Source organism: Sorex fumeus, unplaced genomic scaffold, assembly GCF_029834395.1.
Source record: "Sorex fumeus unplaced genomic scaffold, SorFum_2.1 ptg000093l, whole genome shotgun sequence".
Taxonomy (NCBI): domain Eukaryota; kingdom Metazoa; phylum Chordata; class Mammalia; order Eulipotyphla; family Soricidae; genus Sorex; species Sorex fumeus.
Window position 1 is genome coordinate 9,966,528 of NW_026606150.1, and position 27,287 is coordinate 9,993,814.

The 27,287-nt window shown below is 65.6% G+C and overlaps 1 protein-coding gene across 12 annotated transcripts; it reads left to right on the top strand.

The window, feature by feature from the left end:
* Nucleotides 1–1,477: 1,477 nt before the first annotated feature.
* On the top strand, nt 1,478–26,862 carry BRSK2 (BR serine/threonine kinase 2). 12 transcript variants are annotated; one of them, XM_056131842.1, is made up of 21 exons: nt 1,478–1,884; nt 11,024–11,118; nt 11,442–11,527; nt 12,509–12,649; nt 12,819–12,935; nt 13,128–13,161; nt 13,284–13,352; nt 13,433–13,579; nt 15,300–15,331; nt 15,552–15,716; nt 15,800–15,897; nt 15,973–16,123; nt 18,789–18,854; nt 19,710–19,770; nt 20,271–20,478; nt 20,627–20,675; nt 22,038–22,161; nt 22,636–22,816; nt 22,887–22,976; nt 25,168–25,215; nt 25,966–26,862. In XM_056131842.1, the coding sequence occupies exons 1-21, from the start codon at nt 1,800–1,802 to the stop codon at nt 26,187–26,189; spliced, it is 2,271 nt and encodes a 756-aa protein (XP_055987817.1). In that variant the 5' UTR covers nt 1,478–1,799; the 3' UTR covers nt 26,190–26,862. The 12 variants fall into 12 exon arrangements, with proteins under 12 accessions (XP_055987817.1, XP_055987820.1, XP_055987825.1 ...); XM_056131845.1 differs by having other exon boundaries at nt 26,014–26,862; XM_056131850.1 differs by lacking the exon at nt 25,168–25,215 and adding an exon at nt 23,059–23,153 and having other exon boundaries at nt 1,479–1,884; nt 26,349–26,862.
* The last annotated feature ends 425 nt before the right edge of the window (nt 26,863–27,287 follow it).

Below are 27,287 nucleotides of genomic sequence, written 5' to 3' on the forward strand. Positions count from 1 at the left end.
ACCCCACCCCTGCCCCTGCAACGAGCACTGCCTCTCACTCTCACCCAGAGCCCCTGCAGCCCGCACTGACCCCCACTCTCACCCACTGCCCCCCTGCAGACCCCACTGACCCCTCACTCTCACCCAGCACCCCTGCAGTCCGCAGTGACCCCTCACTCTCACCCACTGCCCCCCTGCAGCCCGCACTGACCCCTTACTCTCACCCACTGCCCCCCTGCAGCCCGCACTGACCCCTCACTCTCACCCAGCACCCCTGCAGCCCGCACTGACCCCTCACTCTCACCCACTGCCCCCCTGCAGCCCGCACTGCCCCCTCACTCTCACCCAGCACCCCTGCAGCCCGCACTGCCCCCTCACTCTCACCCAGCACCCCTGCAGCCCGCACTGACCCCTCACTCTCACCCACTGCTCCCCTGCAGCCCGCACTGCCCCCTCACTCTCACCCAGCACCCCTGCAGCCCGCACTGCCCCCTCACTCTCACCCAGCACCCCTGCAGCCCGCACTGACCCCTCACTCTCACCCACTGCTCCCCTGCAGCCCGCACTGCCCCCTCACTCTCACCCAGCACCCCTGCAGCCCGCACTGACCCCTCACTCTCACCCAGCACCCCTGCAGCCCGCACTGACCCCTCACTCTCACCCACTGCTCCCCTGCAGCCCGCACTGCCCCCTCACTCTCACCCGCTGCCCCCCTGTAGCCCGCACTGCCCCCTCACTCTCACCCACTGCCCCCCTGCAGCCCGCACTGCCCCCTCACTCTCACCCACTGCCCCCCTGCAGCCCGCACTGCCCCCCACTCTCACCTAGCACCCCTGCCCTTCAGGGCTCTGGAAACCCGCTTCCGGCGCTGCACCTGCCGGAGCGCTCAGCGGCCCCCGGCCAGGCAGCCCCGACGCAGTCCGCACTCCAGACGCCTCCAGACTGACAGCGCCAGCCCCGACAGAACTGCGGTCCTTTCCGACCCAGGCGGCTTCCAAACCCCGGGCCAATCCGATCCAACCCTGGTCCAGTTCTGACCCATCCGGGTGCATCCCCAGTCTGGTACCGGTCTAGTTCTGAGCCGGCACGGACACAGCCTCGACGCAGCCGAGCTCCAGCCGGCCGCGCCCTCGGGAGTTGGGCTCGCCTAGAGCTCGCCGGGCGGTGGCGGGGGGCGGGGCTCCGAGCTCGGCTGCTTCTGATTGGTCGGATATTTTGATTGGCGGGCACAGGAACCATTCGCCCCTGTCTTGGCAACTGCCAGCTCTCGCCTGGCTCGGTTCGGGGGAACCGCTCGGCTCGGCGCAGCTCGGCGCGGCTCGGCTCGGCTCGGCTCGGCCGCCGGCTCCGCTCGGCTCCGCTCGGCCCGGCTCGGCCCGGCTCGGCTCGGCCGCCGACTCCACTCGGCTCGGCTCGGCCCGGCTCGGCGCGGCTCGGCTCGGCTCGGCTCGGCCGCCGGCTCCGCTCGGCTCGGCTCGGCTGCGAGGCCGCGGGCGGACGGGCGTGCGCGGGGGGCGCGGGGCGCGGGGCGCGGGCCTCGGCGGCGGCGGCGGCGGCGGAAGCCTGGTGCCCCCGCCCGCCCTGTCCTCTCCGAGAGGCGGAGGCACCGCGCGCGCCGGGCGCGTCGGAGCGGGCGCGGGGGGCGGCGGCGCGGGGGAGGCGCGGGGGGCGCGGAGCGAGCGCGGCCCGCGGGGCGCCGCCGAGCCGGCGCAGCGCGCGGACAGACGGACGCGCGGACCGGCCGACGCGCGCCGCGGCCCCTCCCTGCCGCCGCCCGCCCGCCCGGGGCGCCCACCTGGCCGGCGCCGGGCCCGGGCGCGATGACATCGACGGGGAAGGACGGCGGCGGGGCGCAGTATGTGGGGCCCTACCGGCTGGAGAAGACGCTGGGCAAGGGGCAGACGGGTGAGTGCGGCCGGGCGCGAACAATGGGCCCGGGGCGGCCGCCGGGCCCCGCGAGGCCGCGCGCTGCGCCCGGCCGGGCGCGGCCCAAGGACACGCGGCGCGCGCGGGGGCGCACGGCGCGGCCAGCGCCCCTCGGGCCGGTGCAGGTGCGCGGCGGCCGCATTGTGCGCGCGGCGGCCGGGCCCTTTGTGCGGGCCGCGGGGGCCCATCTGCCGTCCGCGCCGCGCTAATGGGCGCGCGGCCCGAGCAGCTGCGCCCCGGCCCGCGCCCCCGGCCCGGCCGCCGCTCGGCGCCCGGCGCCCGGCGCTGGCGGCGCTGGACAGCGCCTCGCCGCGCCCCGCCCCGGCCGGCCCGCCCGGCCCGCCCGGCCCCCGCCGCCGGGGAGCCGCTCGCCGCGCTCCCGGGGGACGCCGGGCGGGCGCCGGGCGCGGAGCGGGGGTCCCGGCCCCCCGGGCCCGCGGCTGGCTTTGTGGAGGCCGGCCCGGCCCTTTCCCTGCTCCCCGGAGGCCGCCCCGGCCCCCGCCGCGCCGGGAAGTTCTGGTGGGGAGCCGGGAAGGGGCGGAGGGGGCGCAGGGTGGGGCCCCGAGGTGGAGTTGGGGAGAAAGTGGGCCAGGCGCAGGGGCGGGCGGCCTGGGTGTCCCCCACCCCCTCCCCCGCGCCAGCCGTCCCGCAGTGGGTCCTTCCCGAGGAGAAGGGCCGGGCCGGGATGCCAGACTCGGTCACTCGGTTCTCCCCCTGGGGAACCCGGTGCTGGGGGAGCGCCTGTGGCTGCACCCCCTCGCCCGGCGGCCGCGGGGCCCTGGCCCCCTCTGCGGGTGTGACGAAGAGTCCCGGGCGCTCGCTCCTCTTGCCCGGGCTCGCCTCTGGCACTGCTGACCCTTTTGCAGGTCCTGGGACACGCTCAGGCAGAGGCGCAGTGTCCCGGCTGGCCTGGCCCACAGATAAGGGTGCCCTGGCCAGCTGGGCCTGCCCAGGGAGATGTGCCGGCCTGCCCCACTCCCATTTGGCCTTGACTCCAAGTGTTCCCACACCTCCTTCGTCAACGCCCAGAGACCCTCCCCCACACCCCTGAGGATCTCCCACACCAGAACCCCTGGGACTCCACCCCCACGTCCATTCCTGGGTGAGCCCCAAGTGTCACCCCCATGTCTGCTTCCTTGTGAACCCAAAGTGCCCCATGCCTGATCCCACATGAACCCCGAGTGTCCCACACCTGATCCCACATGAACCCCGAGTGTCCCCACACCTGATCCCCGTGAACCCCGAGTGTCCCACAACTAATCCCATGTGAACTCCAAGTGTCCCACACCTGATCCCTCGTGAACCCCGAGTGTCCCACACCTGATCCCATGTGAACCCCAAGTGTCCCACGCCTGATCCCTTGTGAACCCCGAGTGTCCCATGCCTGATCCCATGTGAACCCCAAGTGTCCCACACCTGATCCCTCGTGAACCCCGAGTGTCCCACAACTAATCCCATGTGAACTCCAAGTGTCCCACACCTGATCCCTCGTGAACCCCGAGTGTCCCATGCCTGATCCCACGTGAACCCCAAGTGTCCCACACCTGATCCCATGTGAACCCCAAGTGCCCCACACCTGATCCCATGTGAACCCCGAGTGTCCCATGCCTGATCCCACGTGAACCCCAAGTGCCCCACACCTGATCCCATGTGAACCCCAAGTGTCCCACGCCTGATCCCTTGTGAACCCCGAGTGTCCCATGCCTGATCCACGTGAACCCCGAGTGTCCCACGTCTGATCCCATGTGAACCCCGAGTGTCCCATGCCTGATCCCTCATGAATCCCGAGTGTCCCATACCTGATCCCATGTGAACCCCAAGTGTTCCCATACCTGATCCCACATGAACCTCGAGTGTCCCACACCTGATCCCACGTGAACCCTGAGTGTCCCCACACCTGATCCCCATGAACCCCGAGTGTCCCACACCTGATCCCCATGAACCCGAATGTCCCACGCCTGATCCCATGTGAACTCCGAGTGTCCCACACCTGATCCCATGTGAACCCCGAGTCTCTCCACATCCCCACTGATGTAGATCCCAGGCATACCTGTGCTCTCTCAGACCGTGCTGTTGGGTTGCTGCCAGCCCTCAGCACCCCTGTCCCATCTGGGAACCGTGTCTGACCCCCCCAGCTCTGCCCTGAGCTGACTGGCCTCTGGACACCCCTCTTGCTTGGGGCGTTGGCCAGGATTTCCTCGGGGAAGTATCCCAGAGACTTCAGGAGGCTTGAGGTTCAGAAGAGGTGCAGTTAGCAGCGAGAGGTGTCCAGCTGACCCAGTACAGTGCAGCGGGAGGTCAGGTGTGGGCTGGGTGTCCTGTGCTGGAGCCTGAGGCACCTTGAGAACAGATTGGGTGAGTGGGGGGCAGGGGTGAGTACTGGAAGCAGGGGGTCGATGAGCAGCAGCTGGAGATGGGGTGGGGTGGGGGTGGCAGTGAGGAGAGCAGGGGCCACCCTGCCACGGCGTCTGCTCCCGCCCACCTTGTGACCTGCCTGAGCCCGCCCGCAGGACCCAGCTGAAGCTCCACTTGCTCCTTGGGAATGGGGTGGATGCCCAGAGTTTTCTCGGGGTCCATCTAGAATCTTGGGGGTCAGGGACAGCCCTGTGTCCACGAGCAGCTCCAGGTGCAGGAGGGCAGCTGGGTAGGTGGTAGTGGGTCACCGGGAGGGGAGAGTGTGGGTGCTGGGGCACTGGTCTTTGTGGCCCCTAATGCTCTGAGACCCTCTGGGCCCTCCCTCCCTTCCTTGTTTTTGTTTGGGGGGAGGCTGCACCTGCTGTGTTCAGGGATCAGTCCTGGTGGACCTTGAGGGACCGTGTGGGGTGCTGAGGATTGAACCCGGATTGTCTGCACGCAAGGTGAGTTTCCTTCCTGATGCAGTATGGCTTCGGCCCCCTCTGGGACTGGACAGCCACTGCCGAGGGGCCCACAAGAGCCTGCCAAGGGTCCTCCAGGCAAGCAGTGCTCGGATGCAGACTGGGGGTCCTTGGTCTTCATGGGAGCAGGGTGGAGCGAGCTGCACCCAGGGGCCTCCCTCACGTCACCCTGGGGTGTGCATGGTAGGTATCTGGAACCTTCCAGAAGCCAGCTAGTATGTGACGGCTGATTCTTGGTAGACCCCAGGCTTTCAGGGGTGCCTGTCCTGGCAAAGCCCCTGCCCCATCCCTGTCCCCCCCACTGTGGGTGCCTCGTGCTAGGCGGTCATGTGTGTGGACTCCCATGAGACATCCCTCTCCTTCCAGCCCTTGTGGACCCGGTCGCCATGCAGCTGGCTGTGCTGGCTGTCCAGGGCGTTCCAAGCCCAGGAGGCCACTGTGTGGGCCTGGAATACCAGCAAGTCTATAAACCCAGAGTCACCTGCAGCCTCTGTGCCTGGCGTGATTGTTCCAGCACCTTCCATGCTGTCCACCCATGGTGTGGGCACTCAGACTGCTGGGGAGTCTGGCGTCCACTGTTCCTTCATGACCATTGGACATAGATGCTCCCCTGGGCCCAGTGGGCAGTGCTGCTTGGTCTGGGGCCCCTGGGTGAAGGGCATTTGTGACCACTACCCTGTCTCAGGGGGTTGGGTGTTCTGGAGCCTGGCTCGGCTCAGCTCAGCAACCCACAGAACCTGTTGCTTTTTGGGGGGTTGTTGTTGTTGGGCCACACAAAGTGATGTTCAGGGATTACTCCTGACTCTGTGCTCAAGAATTACTCTTGGTGGGGCTGGAGAGATAGCACAGTGGGGAGGGCGTCTGCCTTGCACGCGGCCAACTGGGTTTGGTTCCCTGCATCCCATATGTTCCCCTGAGCACCGCCAGGAATAATCCCTGTGCATTGCTGGGTGTGACTCCAAAAAAAAAACAGAATCACTGTTGGTGGGCTTCAGTGACCGTACGGGGTGCCAGGGATCATACCTGGATCGACCGTGTGCCAGGCCTGTCCATTGTGCTATTTCTCCGGCCCCCAAACCTGCTTCTGGGAGCTTCAGTGCTCAGGGTCTGGTATGCATGGGGGCGCGTGGATGTCAGCCTTGTGGGCTCTGGACCTCTGTGAGTCCACACAGGGCCCTGCAGGCAGGCCGTGTGAGCCTGGCCAAGGCCTCGTCGCCAGCTGGGGTGCTGCTGTGTGGGACTGGTCACTCAGGCTCAGATGGGCTGTGGGTTGGGGGGGGCAGGGACAGGACAAAGCAGGGATTGTGGCCGTGCTGCTGAGAACCCAGCCTGGACACAACCGCTGGGAAACCCCAGCCTCCAAGCACACTCGCCGGGAGAAGCCGCCCTTCCCACTCTTCCCTGCGCTGGTGGGATTGGGGACACCGCCTGACCACAGCCCCTGAGAGGACGTGTCCTTTTACACCTGGGCCTGGTGGCACCCCTGCCTTGATGTGGGCCCCTGATGGCCACAAGGGCCTAGAAGCCCGGGCTGTACCCTGGTCACTTGCTCCCGGGGCGCCACTGGGCAGGACTGGCCATGGCCCAGGACGGAGGCGGACAGGCAGGGCTGGTGACGTCATAGAAGCTGGGGACACGTCAGTCTGCACACACTCCCAGCCGAGGACGGTTTGTGGGGGCGGTGGACGGCTGCTGGGCCCGGAATGTGGCCCGGGGGACCCCAGAGCTGGTGGTGGAGAGCCGGGTGGGGCAGCCCTCTGTGCTGACGGGACACCGGCCCCGCACACAGCAGCCAGAGTTAGGTGCCACGGGAGCTGCCGCGTGACTGGGGGCAGCCTGGTGGGGGGGCCTTGCTGGGCAGCATGGAGGTGTCCTGGGGCACTAGGACGCCTGTACTTTTGGATCACAGACACCCCCAGAGGTGCCCAGTCTGCCCTCAGGGTCCCTGTGCTGTGCGTTGGGCTTGCCCCGTCCTGGGGGGAACAGGCCTGGGGGTGCTGCGGGCCTCTTGAGCTGTGACCCTGGTTCCCAGGCTGCCCCGAGGCCTGTGGTGTGGCTGTCTCAGCAGTGGCTGTTCCCTCCACCCCCCACATTTGGAACATGGATGTGGCAGGGACACCAGGCCGGGTCGCACCCCCGATTATCTGGGCGAATCCCGGACTGCGACGGGTGGGGGTGGGGAGCCCCTTCCATCGCCGCCTGCCCACCCATCCAGCTATCCGTCCGCCATCCATCTGCCTGTCTGCCTGTCGTTCCTCCATTCATCTTTCCATCCCTCTGTCCGAGTCCAGGCTCCCACAGGCAGCAGCACCCCTGCCCCGGTGGGCGTCGCACTCTCAGCTCAGGTTGGCACTGCTGAGTTCCGGAGGACATGAGGCTGGCCGGTCCCTGCTCGTGTCTCCCTGACCCCTGGCTGGTCACGGGCTCTTTGGTTTGTGTGCCAGGGACCTGCCAAGCCCCAGTGTTTGCTGGCCTCTGGCTCTGAGCAGAGGGGTCCTTCCTGCCGCCATGCAGACGCGGGGGCGCATTGCCGGGGGCTTGGTCAGGGAGTTGCCGCCTGGCTCTGCCCCATCCTCTCCTGGGGGACTTGGGGTCATAGGAGCAGGGGACTCAGGGTCATGAGCTGGAAGACTTAGCGTCGCTGGGCTGGAGGACCTGAGGTCATGGGGGGACTCTGTCGCAGGGGTGGAAGACTCAGGGGCACTTGGGGTCACAGGAGCCGCAGCCCCTCCCTGAATGCTTATGTCAAAAGGAGCTTTCAGGCTCCAGGGCACCCCAGCCCTCGCTCACCTCCAGGCACCCGAGCGGCTCCCCCACCTCTAGTCCGGCTCCTCCCCCACCCCTCAGCCCAGGAGGCGCAGTGGCGCTGTCCAGCGCCCCGGTGCTGAAGTTTTCCTTCCCTGCCACACACCTGTCCCCAGCGGCCCCCATCAGCCCTGCCCACTCCCTGTCCACCCTCCCCACTCTTCTTCAGGCCGAGGTGTCTAGCAGTTCTGGGGGCCCGTCACTTGGCGGGCTTTGGCCATGAATCCTGCAGTGCTGCCTGCCTCAGGCCCTCCTGCACTGGCCATGAGGCTGGAACCTGTGCTGACCCTGCTCCAGCCCAGAACGACCTCATGTGACTTCAGGTCCCTCATCCTTGACCTCCCGTGACCCAGGCCCTGAGTTCCAGGGCACACAGGTCTCTGCAAAGGACAATGCCTCTCTTAGGTGGGGCTGCTGGCAGGCTGTTGCTTGAGAGTCTGGGCCGCCCATTCTGTGTGCACCCCAAGCCTCGTCATGGTGGGTGAGTGACCACCTCAGTGACAGCGGGTGACCCCAGAGACAGTGGGTGAGTGACCCTGAGTCTGGGCGCGTGATCCCACTGAGACAGTGAGTGACCATTGTAGTGATAACAGGTGAGTGACCATCCCAATGACAGTGAGTGATCCCCGCAGACACAGTGACCCCCCAGGACAGTGGGTAAATGACCTTCCCAGAGACAGTGAGTGACCACCGCAGTGATAACAGGTGAGTGACCCCCAGAGATGGTGGGTGACCACTGCAAGTGATGATGGGTGAGTGACCACCCCGGAGCAGGGTAGGGGTGACACAGCTCAGGTGTTAAGGCTCCCAGGAGGAAGGTTGCAGTTTCCTGCCTAGCAACCCCCGCTCCCAGATGCTGTCCGGGGGCTCCTGCATGGTGGAGGCAGTGGGGGGTGGAGGGCGGCTGTTCGGCTGTTGCTGCTAAGCCTGGATCTGAGGGATTTAGAGCGAGTCAGACGAGCACAGACGGGGCTCCTGGGAGCTGGCGGGTGTCTGTAGGGGACTCGCGGGCTCCTGCGTCGGGGCAAGTCCAGGACGGCACTGCCCAGTCTAGGTCTGCTATGGACACTCCTCATGGAGGGGCCTCATCATCGTCAGCCATCGGGTTGAGGTCCCGGGGGGGCCAGGCCAAGAGGGTGCTGCTCCTGCTCCATCACTTGCCCATGTCACCTGGCCCTGTCACCTGGCCCTGCAGTCCTGCCTTGTCACCTGCCCCTCATCACTGCCCATCACCTGCCCTGTTACCTTCCTGTCACCTGCCCCCCTGCCGTCGGTGCTCCTGGGTCAGGTTGGGAGCAGAGTGCTCTGGCTGTATGACTCGATGGGGTCCAGTGTCCAGCCCCAGTTGGTGGCATGTCCCCAGGTGCCGAGAAAGGGGAGCAGCCACATCTTCCAGAGTGTACACCTGAGGACGCCACTCTGTCCAGGAGTCAGGCAGAGGGCTGGTCCTTCCTGGGACAGGCTTAGCTAGTGTGTGTGGGGAGGTGCATGAAGAGGGTTCTTTGGGGGGGGTGCCACCTGCTGGCCCCCTGTGGCCTGGAACAGAGGGTGTGGGGAGGCCCCATGCTCCATATACCCCTCAGCAGGAGGCCTGCTGACCAGGGTCCCCACTGCCAGATCCCCAGGGGAGGCGTGAGCCAGTTTGAAGCTCCCATGATCCTCTGCCAGCTCCTGCCTGCTCGGGATATATTCTGCCCCCAGGCCCTGGGGAACCTGGGGGTGGGTGCTGTTTAGGCCAGCGCCTGCCTACAGAGAAAGCCGCGTGTCTGTGTCCTGTGTCTCTCCTGTCTATATCCTGTGTCTGTGTCCCGTGTCTGTCCTGTGTTTCATGTCTGTGTCTGTCCCGTGTCCTCTGTCTCTCCTGCCTATGTCCTGTGTCTGTGTCCTGTGTCTTTGTCCCATGCTCACGGTAACCCACTGTAAGGAGCTCATTGAGGGCCACGTTCACCCACATCTGTGTGACCTCAAGGTGTATAGGAGCGTGTGCAGGGGTGATGTGTGTACAGAGTGCGTGCAGGGGTGAGGTGTTTTCGGTGTGCGTGTGTGATGGGGTGAGGTATTCATGAAGTGTGATCAGGGTGTAATCATGGAGCATTGCAGGGGCAAGGCACGTCTGGAACGTGTGCTGGGCGTGAGGCATGTGTGGAGCATGGCAGGATGTGAGGCGTGTGGATCGTGTGCAGAGTATATGGAGCATGTGCAGGGAGGGGGGTGTGCGTGGAGTGTGCAGGGATGAGGCATGTATGGAGCATGTGCTGGGGTGAGGCATGCCCACTGCTGTACCTGGGCAGTGGGAGCTGACCCTCGGTTGCAGCCCTGGCTGTCCGTGCAGGCAGCTGCCCTCTCTTTGGGGTTGCTGGACTTGTTCTTCCCACAGGGGTTGCTCGCGCCCTCGGCTGTACCGTGCACTGCCAGGCTGCTTCCTGGGTCTCTCCAAGGGTTGGTCTGGCATTGCAGCCACTCCTGACCTCTGCTGTTCCTTCAGATCCAGGCCACCGGGCTTACTGCAGATCAGACCCAGGCCACCGGGCTTACTGCAGATCAAAGATCACTCAGGCAGCTGGAGCCAGCAGTGCTCCGAGCTCTGCCTGCCAGCTGTTGGTCGCTCCCTAAGTCCCCAGGCACCTGTTTAGTGTCTGCCCAGAGTAGCCCGTGGCTGTCCAGCTTCTGCAGTGCCACCATGTGGCCCACTGCACAGCTGCAAGGGAAGTGCTGACTCGGTGCATTCACGCCAGGGAAGGATGAGAGCAGTCAGCACGGTGGGAAAGGAGACACCTTTTCAGTACATATAGCAGAAGGCTGATTCCTGTAAAAATCAATCGTCTCTTGCAGACTGGTGAGAGCACACACACGCATCCATGCACAGTGCACACAGACACGCACAATGGCGTGCATGCAGGTACACACATGTGAAAGTCGCCATGCAAACCAGGTCTCCTGCAAGACAGGAAGGCCAAAAAGCCACACGACGGGGCGGGGTGCCCTGAGGCAGGAGGCACTGCCCAGTCCACCATTGCTGCGGGCTGCCAGAGGCCCCCACCACCGACGCCCTCTGGTGGCAGCTGCGGGGACACAGCAGTCCCATGCCTGTAGAAAGCGGTATGTGGCTCAGGAGGGTGTGGGGGTGTCCCGGGTCCTTGTCTCGCAGCAGGCCAGCACGGTGGCTGGGGCTTCCAGGGGAAGAGCCAGTAGCACCCCTGCGCCACAGGGAGCCTGGTGTCGGTCCCAGGACAGAGGCTGACGTGGGAGGGGTGCTCCTGTCTGATTCGCTCTGGGTTGCTGGGAAGGGGAGGACTGTGTGGGGGACCCAGGCGGCGAGAGAACCGATGCTGTGGAGGTCCAACTGGCAGACCCCGCAGGAAGCTGGGGGGGGAGCAGGTGCTGGTCCAGCATGCCTAGTCCGGCACGTGGGTGGTCTGACCTGTGCTTCCCCTCAGGCCTTGTGAAGCTGGGGATTCACTGTGTCACGTGCCAGAAGGTGGCCATCAAGATCGTCAACCGGGAGAAACTCAGCGAGTCTGTGCTGATGAAGGTGAGGGCGGGGCTGCGGGCGTGTGGGGCGGGGCTGTGGGCGTGGCTACAGACGGGGTGGGGTGTGGGCAAGGCGGGGACTGGTGGGCGGGGCCTGCTAAACACGGGGTGGCGCTGTGGGCGTGGCTGGGGGGCTGTGGGCGTGGCTATAGACGGGGTGGGGTGTGGGCAAGGCGGGGCCTGGTGGGCGGGGCTGTGGGCGGGGCCTGCTAAACACAGGGGTGGTGCTGTGGGCGTGGCCGGGCGGGACTGTGGGCGGGGCCTGGGCGGGGCTGCGGGAGGGTGGGGCCTCAGGCACCCCCTAAGTCTGTCCCCCCCATGCAGGTGGAGCGGGAGATCGCCATCCTGAAGCTCATTGAGCATCCCCACGTTCTGAAGCTGCACGACGTGTACGAGAACAAAAAATATTTGTAGGTATTGTTGGGTCCTGTGGACTGGGATGGCCCCGGGGCAGGCACTGGGGCTGCTGGCTGGCCAGGGGTCGGATGTTTCTGCTTTGGGTGGAGACCATCCTGTTGCTGGGGACTCGGGAGCTGTCCAGCCTGGGGCCGAGGGGCACGACTGCCCAACCAAAGGCGGGGGCCAACAGGGAAGGCGGGTGGGGTCAGCGTATGGCCCTGCCTGCCAGAGGTCACTCTCCTGAAGGTGAAGGTGCCACAGCCACTGAGCAGGGTGCCCATCACCATCCCCGAAGCTTCTGGGTGCTCTGGCGCGGACAGTCTCCCTCTTCCCCTCGGCCAGGTCGGGCCCCTCAGTGCCCTGAGGGGTTCTGAGTTCTGCAATGTTGGTATACACAGTACTGTCGGGTCTGTAGTATCGGGGTGCGCAGCTCGGTGAAGTCTGTGGTATGGGGCTGCGCAGCCCTGTGAGATCTGTTATGGGGGTACGCAGCCCTGTGAGATGCGTGGTATGGGGATGCCCAGCTCTGTGAGGTCTGTGGTATTGGGGTGCGCAGTCCTGTGAGTCTGTGGTGTGGGGATGCTGGAAGGGCAGGAACTTCCCATGGCCTCAGCTCCGACTCTCATGAGGAGGGACGTGGGGTGGGGGCTTTCGGGGCTTTGAGGAGGTTCCCTTGATGGGTTTTTCAGACATGCCTCTTGCTCTCCAGAGTCTGCCCCATCCCTGAGCCCTGATTTTTACAAGACCAGAAGCTGCTCCCCGTGTCCCCTGTGCCTGCCGTGTCCTTGTCCTTAGCCGTCCCAGAACCTTCTGGAAGTGCTCGTCTCCCCTGCCCGCGGGGGCCTTGCACCTGCCCCTGCCTGACCTGCAGAGCAAACACGCAACCCTCTGAGGTTCCGGGGGAACAGGACCCAGCCCAGCACCACCCCAGCCTGTCCCGTGGCTTCTGGGACGGGCCCAGCCCCAGGGGCCGTGTGACACTGCCACTGCAGGTACCTGGTGCTGGAGCACGTGTCCGGAGGGGAGCTGTTCGATTACCTGGTCAAGAAGGGGCGTCTCACCCCCAAGGAAGCCCGCAAGTTCTTCCGGCAGATCATCTCCGCCCTCGACTTCTGCCACAGCCACTCGATATGGTGTGTGGGGGAATCCCGCGCCCCGCAGAGCCCCACGCGCCTCTGGCCCCTTGGAGGGGTTTGGGCCTGTCAGTGTGGGGCCCCCAGTCAGGGAGCACTGGGGTCGAGGGTGCGGCGGGGCCCCGGGTGGGGAGGGGGCTGCCCTGTGACCCCAGCCGCCTGCCCTCAGCCACAGAGACCTGAAGCCCGAGAACCTGCTGCTCGACGAGAAGAATAACATCCGCATCGCCGACTTCGGCATGGCCTCGCTGCAGGTCGGGGACAGCCTGCTGGAGACCAGCTGCGGGTGAGCGCGGACCCCTGCCCCACACTCCCCGCTCACTTCACTCGGCCCCACTCACCTCTCACCCCTCGCTCCCCCACACTCCCCCGCACTTCCTCACGTCACTGTCGCCCCGGCCGCTGGCTGCCACTCTGGCCCTGCCCTGGCTCGGGGCGCCTGCTGGCTCGGTCCCTCACAGCCATCCCTCAATTGCAGGTCCCCCCACTACGCCTGCCCTGAGGTCATCCGGGTAAGTCGCGAGTCCCGCGCCCCAGAGCCCTGTCCCTGGGGCCCTCCACCCGCTGCCTCCCGCCGTGACGCCTGACCCCAAGCCCGCTGCCCTCGCTGACCTCTGGGACCTGCCGTCCGCAGGGGGAGAAGTATGACGGCCGCAAGGCAGATGTGTGGAGCTGCGGCGTCATCCTCTTTGCCTTGCTGGTGGTGAGTGCCCCTGCGCCCTCCCCGCCCTCTCCGCCCCTGTCCCTCTTGCCGCCGCCCTCACGGCCCCTCCCCCACGGCAGGGGGCTCTGCCCTTCGATGACGACAACCTGCGGCAGCTTCTGGAGAAGGTCAAGCGGGGCGTGTTCCACATGCCGCACTTCATCCCGCCCGACTGCCAGAGCTTGCTGCGCGGCATGATCGAGGTGGACGCCGCTCGGCGCCTCACGGTGCGTCCCGGGGGCAGCTCCCACCGCCTGCCACCTCCGCGCCTGGCTCCGCCTCCCGGGCAGCCCGTGCTCGGCAGGGCGCCCCCCACTGCACGTGTGTATGTGAGCACCCGTGCGCGCGCGACTGAGCGTGTGGGAGCTGCATGCACGCATGTGCATATGGCGAGCACGCAGACACTCCTGGCTGCGGTAAATGTGGGGTGTGTTCGTGTGGGTGTCTGCGGCACGCGTGGGCTTGTGTGTGTGTTGGCACACCCGAGTGTGTCCTCACGGCGGTACCAGTGTGTGTGCAGGTGTTAGAACACACATGAGCGAGCACATACATATTCCAGGGGTGCGTTTGCATGCTTATCTGCACATGCATTGGCATGTTAGTGTGCCGGAACATGTATGAGTACATACGCACGCTTGACATGGATGAATGCATGGGCACCTATCTGCTTTGGACCTGTCTGCACGCCAGAAGGTACGTAGACACAGGTGCCGTGAGTGTTTGTGTGTGGGTTGTTAGGACATACGGATGTGGGGGTACTTGTGTGTCATGGACGTGTGTGCACGAGTCCATCGATTCATTTTAGAACACCAGGGTGTATATGTGTGTCATGGACACGTGTGCATCCATGGACATGCTAATGCATGTTATGACATGGGTTTTTATGCATGTGTGTCATGGATGAGTGTGCGTGTCCCTGTGTGTTCTGACACAAGAAGGTGTACACACCACGGGCACGTTCATGAATGTAGAACACATGGGTGTGCATGCATACGTGTACATCGACGTGTTCAAGTATGTCAGTGCACACAGGTATCTACAGGTGTGTTGTGGATGAACTTGGGCATGTTAGAGTTCACAGGGTGCACATGTACACGCATCATGGATATGTGTATGTGTACATGGTTATGAGTTATGTAAGAGACGTGTGCTTTCACAAACACGTCTGTGTGGTAGAACACACATATGTCATGGGTGTCTGCACACACACGCCCATGTGTCAGAGCATACATCATGGGTCTTTGCACGTATACATCCACGTGTTAGAACATGCGTCATGGGTGTTTTCACATACACATCCGTGTGTTAGAATACACATCATAGGTGTCTGCTCATACACATCCGTGCGTCAGAACTCACATCCTGGGTGTCTGCTCATACGCATCTGTACGTTAGAACACATCACTCATCGTGGGTGTTTCCACAAACGTGTCCACGTATTCAAAGAAAGCACATGGTGTGTGCATGTGTGCAGTGGGTGTGCACAGGTGCCTGAGGCGTGTGCCTGAGTGTGGGGGCACAGTTCCAGGCCCACCCCGCTAGCATGAGGGTCAGGGGTACAGCTGCCCATTTCACTGGCCCGTGTCCTTGGGCAACAGGAAGCTCCAGAAGGGGATTGGGCCACCCGTGCGCTGGGTGGAGAGCAGGGCGGAACCCCTGGCAGCGCCCGCACCCCAGCCCAGCCCCGTCCACCTCCTTCCCGGGCCCCCAGCACAGGCATCTGGGAGCAGGCTTCCTGCAGCTCCCGCGTCCCACTTCCTTCTCTCTCTAGGCACTTCCTCTTCTGCTGGCACCGGCCGGGGACCAAGCCCTCCCCGCCCCTCCCGCCCTCCCCCTCCTCCTCACCGCTGAGCCCCTGTCTGACTCCTGCTTGCTCCATCCCCGTGCTCCCCGGCTAACGCGGGCCCCTCCTTTTCCGCGTACTAACCTGTCTCTCTTTCCTTGTAGCTAGAGCACATTCAGAAACACACATGGTATATGTAAGTAGCTCTTCCTCCCACTAATCAACTGCTTTGCCTGTGCCCATGGCCGAGGGCCTGCTAGGGAAGGGGGGAGGCCAGCTCTCAGGGCCTGTGGTCCACGGGTCGGGGCGCAGGCAGGACACAGGTGTGCGGGGCTGGGCGCAGGGACAGCAGCAGGCTCCGGGGCCCCGATGCCCCTGCCTGGCTGTCCCATAGTGACCGGCCCTGTCGCCCACAGAGGGGGCAAGAACGAGCCGGAGCCAGAGCAGCCCGCCCCGCGCAAGGTGCAGATCCGCTCACTGCCCAGCCTGGAGGACATCGACCCCGACGTGCTGGACAGCATGCACTCGCTCGGCTGCTTCCGTGACCGCAACAAGCTGCTGCAGGACCTGCTCTCTGAGGAGTGCGTGTGTGCCGAACGGGAGGGTGGGCGTCTCCGGGCTGCTCCCCGGGACTCACCCTCTGGCCCTGTCCCGGCCGCTGCAGGGAGAACCAGGAGAAGATGATCTACTTCCTCCTCCTGGACCGGAAGGAAAGGTACCCCAGCCACGAGGACGAGGACCTGCCTCCCCGGAATGAAACAGGTACTGGTCCTCCAGGGGCCTGCCGAGCTCCCACCCCGCCCCGGAGCCTGGTCCTGACGCCTCCTGTGTGCACAGACCCCCCTCGGAAGCGTGTGGACTCCCCGATGCTGAACCGGCATGGCAAACGGAGGCCTGAGCGCAAGTCCATGGAGGTGCTGAGCGTGACTGATGGCGGCTCCCCGGTGCCTGCACGCCGCGCCATCGAGATGGCCCAGCACAGCCAGAGGTGCGTGCAGCGTCCTGGGGTGGCACAGTGTTGGCATGACCTCTTCTCCCTGGGTAGCACAGCACCAGCCTGGCCCAGCTCTGCTTCCTGGGCCCTGTCACCTGGACACATAGCTCCCAGGCTGCTGGGCCAGCTGGACTCTCCGGGCTGCGCTGGACTGATGAGCCTGGACTCAGGACTGAGGAAAGTGCTGGGCTACTTTGTTGCTCTGGGAAGAACTGCTTAGCTGTCCTGGCGGAACGGGGCTGGGCTGGGCTCACAGGGTAAGAGCTCAGCTGCACTGCTGGAGTAAGCTCAGACTTGTCCTGCCAGACTTGGTGGGTTGATATGGGCTGATCTGAGCTGGTCCAGGGTGAGTTGATCTGGACTGGGCTGATCTGGGCTGGGCTGGGTTGGGCTGAGCTGGGCTGGGCTGGGCTGGGTTAGGCTTGGCCTGTGCTTGGCTGAGCTGGGCCGGGTTGCACTGGGCTGGGCTCTGGGTTGGACTGGGCTGGTTTGGGCTGGTCTGGGTTGGGCTGAGCTGGGCTGAGCTGGGTTGGTCTGAGCTGGGCTGGGTTGGGCTGGGTCTGTGCTTGGCTGAGCTGGGCCGGGTTGCACTGGGCTGGGCTCTGGGTTGGACTGGGCTGGTTTGGGCTGGTCTGGGTTGGGCTGAGCTGGGCAGGGTTGAGCTGGGCTGGGTTGTTCTCAGCTGGGTTGGTCTCAGCTGGGCTGGGCTTGGTTGGGCTGAGCTGGGTTGGGCTGAGCTGGGCTGGGCTGGGCTCAGCTGGGTTGGGCTGGGTCTGTGCTTCGCTGAGCCGGCTGGATTGCACTGGGCTGGGCTCTGGATTGGACTGGGTTGGGCTGGGCTGGGATGAGCTGGGTTGGGCTGGGTTGGGCAGGGCTGGGCTGAGCTGGGTTGGGCTGGGCTGAGCTGGGTTGGGCTGGGGTGGGCTGGGCTGAGTTGAGCTGGGTTGGTCTGAGCTGGGCTGGAGTGGGCTGAGCTGGGCTGGGCTGGGCTGGGCTGGGTTGGGCTGGGCTGATCTAGGCTGGGTTGGGCAGGACTGGGCTGAGCTGGGCTGGGCTGGGCTGGGCTGAGCTGGGTTGGTCTGAGCTGGGCTGGGTTGGGCTGGGTCTGTGCTTGGCTGAGCTGGGCTGGGTTGCACTGGGCTGGGCTCTGGGTTGGACTGGGCTGGTTTGGGCTGGTCTGGGTTGGGCTGAGCTGGGCTGGGTTGGGTTGAATTGGGCTGGGTTGAGCTGATCTAGGCTGGATTGGGCTGGGCTGGACTGAGCTGGGTTGGGCTGGGCTGGGCTGGGTTGGGCTGGACTGGGCTGGGCTGAGCTGGGTTGGTCTGAGCTGGACTGGGTTGGGCTGAGCTGGGCTGGGCTGAGCTGGGCTGGGTTGGGCTGAGCTGGGTTGGGCTGGGCTGGGCTTGCTGGGCTGGGCTGGGTTGGGCTGGGCTGGTTTGGGCTGGTCTGGGTTGGGCTGACCTGAGCTGGGCTTAGCTGAGTCTGGGCTGGGTTGAGCTGGGTTGGGCTGGACTGAACTGATGGGCTGGGCAAGCTTGGACTGGGCTGGGCTGGGTCTGTGCACTCAGCTGAGTCCTGGGCTGAGCTTGGTTGATCTGGGTTGGGGTGGACTGAGCTGGGTTGGGCTGGTCCGAGCGGGGTTAGACTGAGCATGACTGAGTTGGTTTTAGGTTCATCTGGGCTGGGCTGAACTGAGCTGGGCTTTGCTGAGCTGGGTTGGGCTGAACCTGGCTGGGTTGGACTGAGCTGAGCTGGGCTGTGCTTGGCTGACCTGAGCTGGGCTGAGCTGGGCTGGGCTGAGCTAGGCTATGCTTGGCTGGGCTGAATTGAGCTGGGCTGAGCTGGATGGGGCTGGGTGGGGCTGGCCATACTGAGAAGCCCCAGCACAGCAGACCTGCTCCACTTGGTGCTGGTCTGCCACTGCCAGGTGGGCTGGAGAGAGTATGGGGGCAGACATGGGACTCAGAGGGCTGAGCAGGTGAGACATGTTCCCCACGCCTCCAGAGATAGACCTCCAGGTCTGCAGGGCTGGGTGCACCCCTGGCCCTGGCTTGTGTGCCTGCCTGGGGGCTCAACCATGAGCCAGTTCTGGGTGGGAGATTGGGAGAAAGCCCCGGGCCACCCCTGATGAGCCTTGTGGTCTGGGCTCCGTCAGGCCTCCAGCGTGCTTTCGGGGAGTCAGGGACCACCGCCTCCAAGACCCTTCCAGGCCTCCTCAGCCTCCAGCCTGGGACCCTAACCCTCTTTCCATATGCTTGGTCCTGTGGGGGGTGGGGGCTCTGCATGGGGGGCAGGAGGAGCCCCCCTGCACTCGGCCCTGGCTGCCTCCTCTCTTGCTTGCTGGGGTGAACTGTTCTTGTTGGCCTCCTGCCTTCCCTGACCTCCGACCTCTCCCCACCAGCACTACCCCTCCAAGACTGTGGGGCAGGGCTGTGTGGGGATGGGGCGCCCTCTGGACACCCCCTAAACACCCTTGGTCCTAGGCCCTCCCAGTCCACTGTGGCTTCTTCATGTGGCTTGGCCACTCAGGCTGGTGGTGACTCCTGGCCCTCAGCCTGACCAGGCCTCCTGCCAAGGGCCCCGGCTCTGCCTCCTGTTCACCTGCCCCCTGTCTGCGGCAGGGCAGTAACTCTCTCTTCTCGCTTTGTTCCCGCTATAGTAAGACATTGTTCAGTAAAAGCCTGGATATCGCTGAAGCCCACCCCCAATTCAGCAAAGACGACAGGTACACATGCAGCCCCCCGCCCCCGCGTCCAGGGCGGGCCTGGCGGCAGGGCTGGGCCTGGCTCCTGCCCGGCCCGGCTCGAGGGAGGCCTGAGGCTCAGGAGTGGGTTTCGGGGCCCAGCTAGGCTGCCGTTCTGTGCTGTGCCGGGCCCTGGGGCCGGCTGTTTCTCTGGTACACCTGCCTGGGGACCCAGGGGAACTCGGTGGGCTAGGCCCTCCCAGCCTCCTTACCCCATGCGAATGCTGTTCTGGGGGCCAGCACTGCCCCAGCTGTGGCTCAGGCGCTGGGCAGAGAGGCTGGGGTGCTCCCTGCCCCCTCGTTCTGTCTTGTCCCAAGTGACAAGTGACAGTAGGGGCAGCTCTGTCCAGTCGGTTCCTGGGGGCTCTGGGCCCATCTCAGCTCTGGCGCCGTGGGGCCCGCTGGAGTTCAGCCCATAGTGCAGGCCAGGCTGTGGCGAGCGAGGCCTGTACCCCAAGCACTGTTGGGCACCGGAAACACTGGGCACCCCTGCCCTGTTTGCTTCCCTCAGCATCGACACAGAGCAGGGCAAGCAGTCTGGTCCTAGTGACTGTCACTTGCTCGTGTGTGGCTGGCACTCTCTGGGACTGCTACTGGGCCAGCCTGGACCCTGGGGAGCAGGATGGAAGCTTCTGGAAGCTCGCTGACAGATTACACTCTGGGGTCATGCAGTAGGGAGCACCCAGGAGGGTTGGACCCTGGCAAGGGCTTGGGGCACCCATGGGGGGAGCACAGGGTCCTGAGGAGGGGCCAATGGCTCTCCCAGCCTGCAGGGCCCACTGGGCCAGGGCTGAGCCCACAGCCCCTCTCCCTGAGCTGTTCACATTGCACCCACAGGTCCAGATCTATCAGCGGCGCCTCCTCGGGCCTCTCCACCAGCCCCCTGACCAGCCCTCGGGTGAGTGGACCCCGTGGCGTGGCCCCCAGAGCACCGGGAGGGGCCCGCAGACTGGGCTGCTCTTGCTAACTGCACGTTCTCTGTCCTATTGTGTCCCTGTCTGTGTTCATGTCCTATGTCTTGTGCCCCGTGCCCTTACCCATCCCTGCCCTGCACGGGGAGCATGTGCTTGGCTCTCGCCCCTGTCCTGCACCCCGCAGCCTGTCAGGAAGTTTGTCCTGCCGCCCCTGCCCCCGGGGCCCCGTCCTGTGGAGCCAGAAGCTGGTCGGAGCCTCGCTTGGCCCGGACGCGTCCTCCCCGCACAGGCTGCCCCGCGGCCCAGCCCCAAGCCCCAGCCCTTGCTGTCCAGGGCCGAGCTGATGCCGCCGCCTGCCACGGTCCACGCTGGCCCGACCTGCCCCCAGGCCTGGCCCCCAGTGCCCGGTTTCAGGGGCCCACAGCTGGCCCGGCTCCTGCCCATGGGCTCTGGGGCCGACGCCAGCTCTGTCCCCACCATGCAGGTGACCCCTCATCCCTCTCCGAGGGGCAGTCCCCTCCCCACTCCCAAGGGGACGCCGGTACACACGCCCAAGGACAGCCCAGCGGGCACGCCCACCCCCACACCCCCCTCCAGCCCCAGCGTCGGGGGTGTGCCCTGGAGGACGCGTCTCAACTCCATCAAGAACAGCTTCCTGGGCTCCCCACGTTTCCACCGCCGGAAACTGCAAGGTGAGTACAGGGCAGAGGTGTCCTCGGGCAGCCCCAGTGGCCCCGCGTGGTTCCACCTCCTCCGCAGTCCCAGGATGGGTGGCGGCCCTCTCAGGCGGCCTGGCCAGCACTCAGCCCTCTCCTGCTCTGTCCCCGTCCCCGTGTGCAGTGCCGACGCCAGAGGAGATGTCCAACCTGACGCCAGAGTCGTCTCCCGAGTAAGTGCCACGGGCTCCTGGGAGCCTCCGAGCGTCTCCCCTGAGAAGGGCTGGGGGAGTAGCCACAGCATGGGGCCGGCTCCAGGGCCTGGTCACACCCCCCCGGCAGCTGCCACTGGAGGCCAGGCTGGCGCCTGCTTCCCTGGAGTGTGCGGCAGGAGGGCCGAGGTGGTGGGAGGCCACGGACGGCACAGAGCGGGGGGGGGGGGGGGGGAGCCCGAGGGTCCTGGCAGCAAGGAGGCAGAGTGTGGCCCGGGGGTGCAGCGGCCGCTGTGGTCACTGGGTGGGGGTGGCTGACAACCAGGCTCTGGGCCGTTGGTGGCCTGATGCCCTCCCTCCCGGGGGGACACCGGCCCTGCAGGTGGCTTCTAGGAGCTGCTACTGGTGACCTGTCGTGTGGGCCTGGAGCAGGAGGACAGTGGGGGGGGGGCTGACAGCCCGCCCCAAGGCGTGACGCCTGCCCCCCGTCACCCGCTGACTGGACACTGGGCTCTCTTGGTCCTCTGAGCCTGCCCTGCCGGGGAGGGAGTCAGCACACCCCACACCCCCTGCCCTGAGGGCTCGCTGCTGGCACTGACCTAACTCGACCCTCGTTCGAGACTGGGCGTCTTTGGGGAACGCAGAGCAAGCGGGAAACCAGGTCTGACAGAGAGGGCCCTCCCGGCTGGCTGCTGGACTGGGAGCCCCGACAGGACCGCTCGCTTGCAGGGGCCCCATGCTCTGGCCCACCCCATAGTGCTGCTGTGAGAAGTGGGGACCTGGGGCTGAGGAAAATGGGGCGACACGGGGCTGTGGGAAACAGGGACACGGGGAATGTGGGAAGCAGGGGCATCTATTTGCCTGGTGGCCTGCTCAGCAAACGGGCTTGTGTGTCGGTGTATCAGGGGGTCCGCACTATGGGTTGATCCCAGGGTCAGGGGGCAGTGCTGTGGGTCTATCCAGGAGGTCAGGGTTTGGAGCTCAGAGTTGCATGCGGTTTGGGGTGCAAACCCTTGAGGGCTGCTGGTCTCTGTGCAGAGGCTGCGGGTGGGGCCCCGACCTTTGCCCCCGGGTCCTGAGGGGTCTGGGTGCCAAGTGCTGCTGTGGGGGCACTGGGTGCCCCACAGGATGGGACAAGAACCCCGGACGGGAGCGACCCTATTGCTGGTGCCACTGCGGGGCAGGGGGTGGCCAGACCCCGCTGTCCGTCCGGGCCTTCCCTGCGTGTTATCCCCACCCACCCCAGCAGGCATCTGGCATGGTGGAGGTCAGGGCGCAGGGTGGAGGGATCAGATCAAGGATGGGGTTCGGTGTAGTAGGTTTGGCTGGGGGTCAGGGTCAGGAGGAGGCACAGCATGTCCTGACACCATGCCCCTGCCCCAGGCTGGCCAAAAAGTCGTGGTTCGGCAACTTCATCAGCCTGGAGAAGGAGGAGCAGATTTTTGTGGTCATCAAGGACAAGCCACTGAGCTCCATCAAGGCGGACATCGTGCATGCCTTCCTGTCGGTGAGACTTGCGCCTGTGGTGGCTGCCCCTTTCCTGGAGGCCGGGGGCTCCTGGGCCACACGAGGGCTGCCCCACAATTGGACCTGCGCCTGCAGCCACAGCCGTGGTCCCCAGCCATGTCCAGCCCCTTCCCCAGGTCCCCGTGTGCCCACAGCTCTGCCAGGACCCCGCAGGGGCTCGGGTCAGGCAGTCTCCTGTGACAGCTGTCCTGGGAGGGCCGTGTGTGGGACAAACACCCCCCCCCCCCATCCCACCCACCTCAGGACACGCCCCAGAGTCCCCTCTGCTCCTCCGGTCCCCCTCACACGACCCACGGTTCCTCACCAGCCCCTGAATCCCGGACCCCACGTAGCACCACCCCCCGCCGCCCCCCACGGTCCCCCGACACGCAGGCACCTCCGGCAGGTTGGCTCGGGCACCATTTGGGCGGCGCGGGCCAAAGCATGCCCTCAGGTGTCCCGTCCACCCCTGCAGATCCCCAGCCTCGGCCACAGCGTCATCTCGCAGACGAGCTTCCGGGCCGAGTACAAGGCGAGCGGGGGCCCCGCCGTGTTCCAGAAGCCGGTCAGGTTCCAGGTGGACATCACGTACACGGAGGGCGGGGAGGCGCAGAAGGAGAACGGCATCTACTCCGTCACCTTCACGCTGCTCTCAGGTGAGACTCCCGGTCCCTCCGCGGCGCCCCCCGCCCTCGGCCCGCCACATGTTGCCTCCTGTCCCCCCAGGCCCGAGCCGCCGCTTCAAGAGGGTGGTGGAGACCATCCAGACGCAGCTGCTGAGCTCGCACAGCCCGCCCGCCGCCCCGCACCTGTCAGGTGAGACCCGTGCTGAGGTAGGGCCGCACCCAGGCACCAGGCCCAGCACCTCGCACTGAAAGGTGCCTCTTGTCCACTGTAGAACCCCCCCCACCAGCGCCAGGACTAAGCCGAGGCGCTGGGCTTAAGGGCCAGAAGGTGGCCACCAGCTACGAGAGTAGCCTCTGACACTGGCAGGTAAGGTGTCCGGCCCCGCCACTGGGGCAGGGAGGGGGTGCGGGCAGGGCCACCGGGGGAGAGCCAGGCTGGCCCGCAGGGCCGCCCACGCCCCCGCCCCGCCACATGTCCAGGGGCCAGCTCCAGGCCCCCACAGGCCACAGGCAGCGAGAGCAGGTCCTGGGGCAGCACTGACCCCGGCCCTCCCTGGGCCCCGGCGCCCTCACCACCTCAGGCCTGTGGCTGAGGCCTCGTTACGGCCAGGCCTGCCGGAACAGGGGCGCAGGAGAGCGGCCGCTGGAGGTGCTGGGTGCTGAGTCCTAGGGCCTCGGTGCCCTGAGGACCTGCAGGCAGGCAGGCAGGCAGGCTTCCAGGTTGGAGGCGGAGGCCAGTGTGGGCCCCACCTCAGGGCTCCTTCTGTGCTTCTGTGTGGGGCTCTGGAGGCCCACCGGCCACCAGCCCCCTCTCACCATCCTCATTCCATTGTCTGTGTCTGTCGCTCCCCAACCTGTGCCTTGTCACCCATGGGTGACAGTCAGGCTGGAAACCGTCTCTCCCCACCCCATTAGGCCACCCAGGCCCTCGCCCCAGATTAATTTCCTGCCCTGGGGCCCAGTTGGCTGGGAAACCGAGGCAGGCGAGGCCAGAGCGCAGTGTATTCTGGGTCCTTGTGTCCATCTGCCAACAAGGCCCAGCCAGGAGCAAGCGCACATGCCTCCCCAGGGCTGCACCCACCTCTCACCCGTGTGGCCTGTGCCAGGCCCCCATCCCGGCCACTTTAGGCCTCCAGCCCGTGGTCCCTGGTCCAAGTCCTCAGCCAGTCTTGGACCTGCTGCATGACAGCAAAGTCTGGGTTCCGGTGGCACTGGCAGTTCCCAGGAGCAGAGGAGGCTAAGAAGGGCCGATACCGAGCCCAGCAGAGTGGGGGTCAGACCAGGAAAGGACACCATCACGTGAGGGCCAGTGGGGGATAAGGCTTCCGAGGGCCTCCACGCCCGGGCGTCCCAGAACAGAGCTGAGGTAGGGCCCAGAGCAGAGGGCAGAACTGCAGCCTTCCACTGTCCAGTGACCACCGACTCAATTGCCACACTCTGAGCTCACCTTGCCCCAGGCTGGCCCCTCTAATGCCGCACATACAGAGCTCTTTCCTCTCGAGTGGTGCCCCGCCCACCCAGGCTCCGCCTTCAGTCCCGCCCACGTGGGTCTGCCCGCTACCTTGGCCTTAGACACGCCCAGTTCTGCCCTGAAAAGCCCCGCCCACTCCAGGATCCACCCTCTCAGTTGGGGTCACCCACCCTGCTCTGCCCTATCAGGCCCCACTCCCTCTGGCTCCGTCCGCCCTCTCTGGGTTCCCAGCGAGCGCCACCCACCGTAGGCTCCATCCTCTCATCTGAGCCCCGCCCACTCCCCCGTGCCTCCCCACCAGGCCCCGCCCACTTCGGGCTCCACCCTCTGGCCGAGCCCCGCCCACTCCCAGTTTTTATCAGGCCCCACCCACTGTGGGCTCCACCTCCTTGTCGACACCCGCCCACTCCCATTTTCTCCTACCAGGCCCCGCCCACTGCGGGCTCCGCTTTCCCATTGAGTCCTGCCTACTACCAGTTCCCGTCAGGCCCCACCCGCTGCGGGCTCCGCCCTCCTGCCGAGCACCGCCCACTCCGTTTCTCCTCAGGCCCCGCCCACTGGGCTTCGCCCGCCGGTCGAGCCCCGCCCACTTCCAGTTCCTCCCGTCAAACCCCGCCCACTTCGGGCCTCACCCTCCCATTGAACCGCATCAGGGCCCACTCACTGCAGGCTCCGCCCTCCCATCGAGCCCCGCCCACTCCCAGTTTCTATCAGGCCCCACCCACCCCAGTTCCTTCCCACCAGGCCCCGCCCACCGCGGGCTCCGCCCTCCCCGTCGAGCCCCGCCCACTCTGGGCTCCCTCTGTCCAGTCTCCCCCTGCTAGGCCCTGTGTGAAACCCCGCCCTGCCCGTGGGCCTTGGGAAGACTTTCACACGTGTCCCTCCCTCCTCTCTCCGTTCTGTGCTCCAGACACCACTAACTGTATGGAAATGATGACGGGGAGGCTTTCCAAATGTGGTAAGAACCCCTCACGCTCAGCCGGGCACCCCCGCCTGCAGCCAGCTCCCAGCCAGGTGCTGCCCCCCACCCCCACCCCGGCTGTCCTGGGGTCTAGGCACAGGCGGCTCTGCCCAGGCACCCCACCTCCTCGGCTGCCAGAGCAGGAGCAGAGGCCAAGGAGGGCCTGGGTCGGGGTCAGTGTGGAGAGCCCTGGGGCAGGAGCTGGCCTCAGGCCCACACAGCTGAGGCATCCTGGTGGCGCAGCTGCCTGTCTCTGCCCTTTCCCTGCCCTCAGGACACCCCCTTTGAGATCCACTCTGCTTGCCTGAGCCCCGCTCCTGGGCTTCCATGCCTGTACCCGCCATCTGTCCATCTGTCTGTCTGCCGCTACCCTCCCCCTGCCCCCCATTCACACCTGGCACCTGGGGAAGGGGCTGTAGGCCTCCTGGGAGGGGGGAGACAGGACATCCCAGTAAGGACCCCCACCCCAGCTCCCAGCCGAGCCTCACTGCATCCCACCTGCTGCTTGACCCAGAGCTGGCACTGGACAGTGGCCGGCCCAGTGCGGTGGTGGGGACTGGCCAGCCTGGGGGCGAGGAATCCCCATGCCCCAGGCGCCCGCTACCCCTCCAAGCTCACCTCCCGGGTTTTCTCGCTCAAGGACAAGGCCCTTCCGTTCATTGGCTTGTTTGTTCTCTCTCTCTCTCTCCCTCCCTTCCTCTCTCCCCCTTTTTTTTATTTCTTTTGTCTTCTGTTCTGTGTGCCTAGGCAGCCCATTGGGTAACTTCTTTGACGTAATTAAACAACTTTTTTCAGACGAGAAGAACGGGCAGGCGGCCCAGGCCCCCAGCACCCCCACCAAGCGGAGTGCCCATGGCCAGCTCGGCGACTCCGCGGCCGCTGGCCCTGGCCCTGGAGGGGACGCCGAGTACCCAACGGGCACGGACACAGCTAGGACGGGGCCGCCCGCCGCCCGCCGCGAGCAGCCTTAGACGTGTAGCCCCCCAGCTCAGCCCCCGGCGCCGCCCTGCGTGGACTGGGCTGTGCGTCTGCCCGAGACGTGAAGCGGGGAGAAGGAAAGGGGGCCGCGCTTTCTCTCGCTGTCTGTCTCTGCCTGTCTGACGAACTCACTGTTTCCGCTCTGATACCAGGAACTGCCCCGAAAAGCTAACATGCCACTCCACGAGGCCAGCCTCTGTGCTCCGCGCCGGACACCAGCTGACCGAAGGCAGCTGCCATGGACCCCTGCTGCTGCTGCCCGTGGCAGCGAGGCCTGCCCGCCTGCGTCCAGCTGCCAGTGGGCAGCTGCGCCCAGTCTCAGCACGCATGGCCACAGGGAGCTCCCAGCTAGAGGAGACACCTCCTCCAGGCAGCCCGCCCGACTTCCGTGCTGCCTGCCCACAACAGGGCCGTGGCCCGGAAGCGGCCGCCCACAGATTTCGCTGGGGCCCCGTCCACAGCACTTGCGCCCAACCACCACCGCACCCCAAGTCTGCATCCTATCACCATTTGTTGGGGTTCTCAGTGCCCAGGCCTGGCCGCAGCGGACACAGACCTGGAGACCCAGCGCCCACCCCCCCGGCTGGCCGAGATCAGTGTTATTTATTCGCTGTTTTAACTTATCGAGGTTCTTCACTTCTCTGTTCAGGGAAGGGCAGCGCTGTCCTCTTCCATCCGTCCATCCGTCCTGTCTCGGGCTGAGGTGCTCCTGGACAGAGCTGCGGGGGGCGGCGGGGGGGCTGGCGGGGGGGCGGCGCCGAAACGCTACTGTAAACTTTAAAGAATTCCTGCAAGATATTTTTATAAACTTTTTTCTCGGTTGTTTTTGGGATGGGTGGGGAGTGGCGAGGGCGGGAGACTTGTTTCCGTTTCTTGCTCTTGGTTCTTTCTACACACATATAAATAGATCTCTATATTCAGAGCCCGCAGCCCTCTGCCCCGGGCCGGGCACGCTCTGGCCCCTGTCCAGGCCCGGGCTGCCTGCCCGCAGCAAGGGGCAGGACGAAGGCCCGAGTGGCCCCACCCACACAGGCCACAGCCGATGGCAGCACCGCGGGGGTTTTTTATGAAAATGAAAAAAGGAAAAAAAA

Excerpts from the sequence above, each read along its gene's own strand:
- BRSK2 (XM_056131842.1), top strand. The coding sequence starts at position 1,800 with ATGACATCGACGGGGAAGGACGGCGGCGGGGCGCAGTATGTGGGGCCC. Across the intron at positions 12,650-12,818 it reads TGCCACAGCCACTCGATATG|CCACAGAGACCTGAAGCCCG; the intron begins GTGTGTGGGGGA and ends GCCTGCCCTCAG. Across the intron at positions 20,479-20,626 it reads CCACCGCCGGAAACTGCAAG|TGCCGACGCCAGAGGAGATG; the intron begins GTGAGTACAGGG and ends CCCCGTGTGCAG.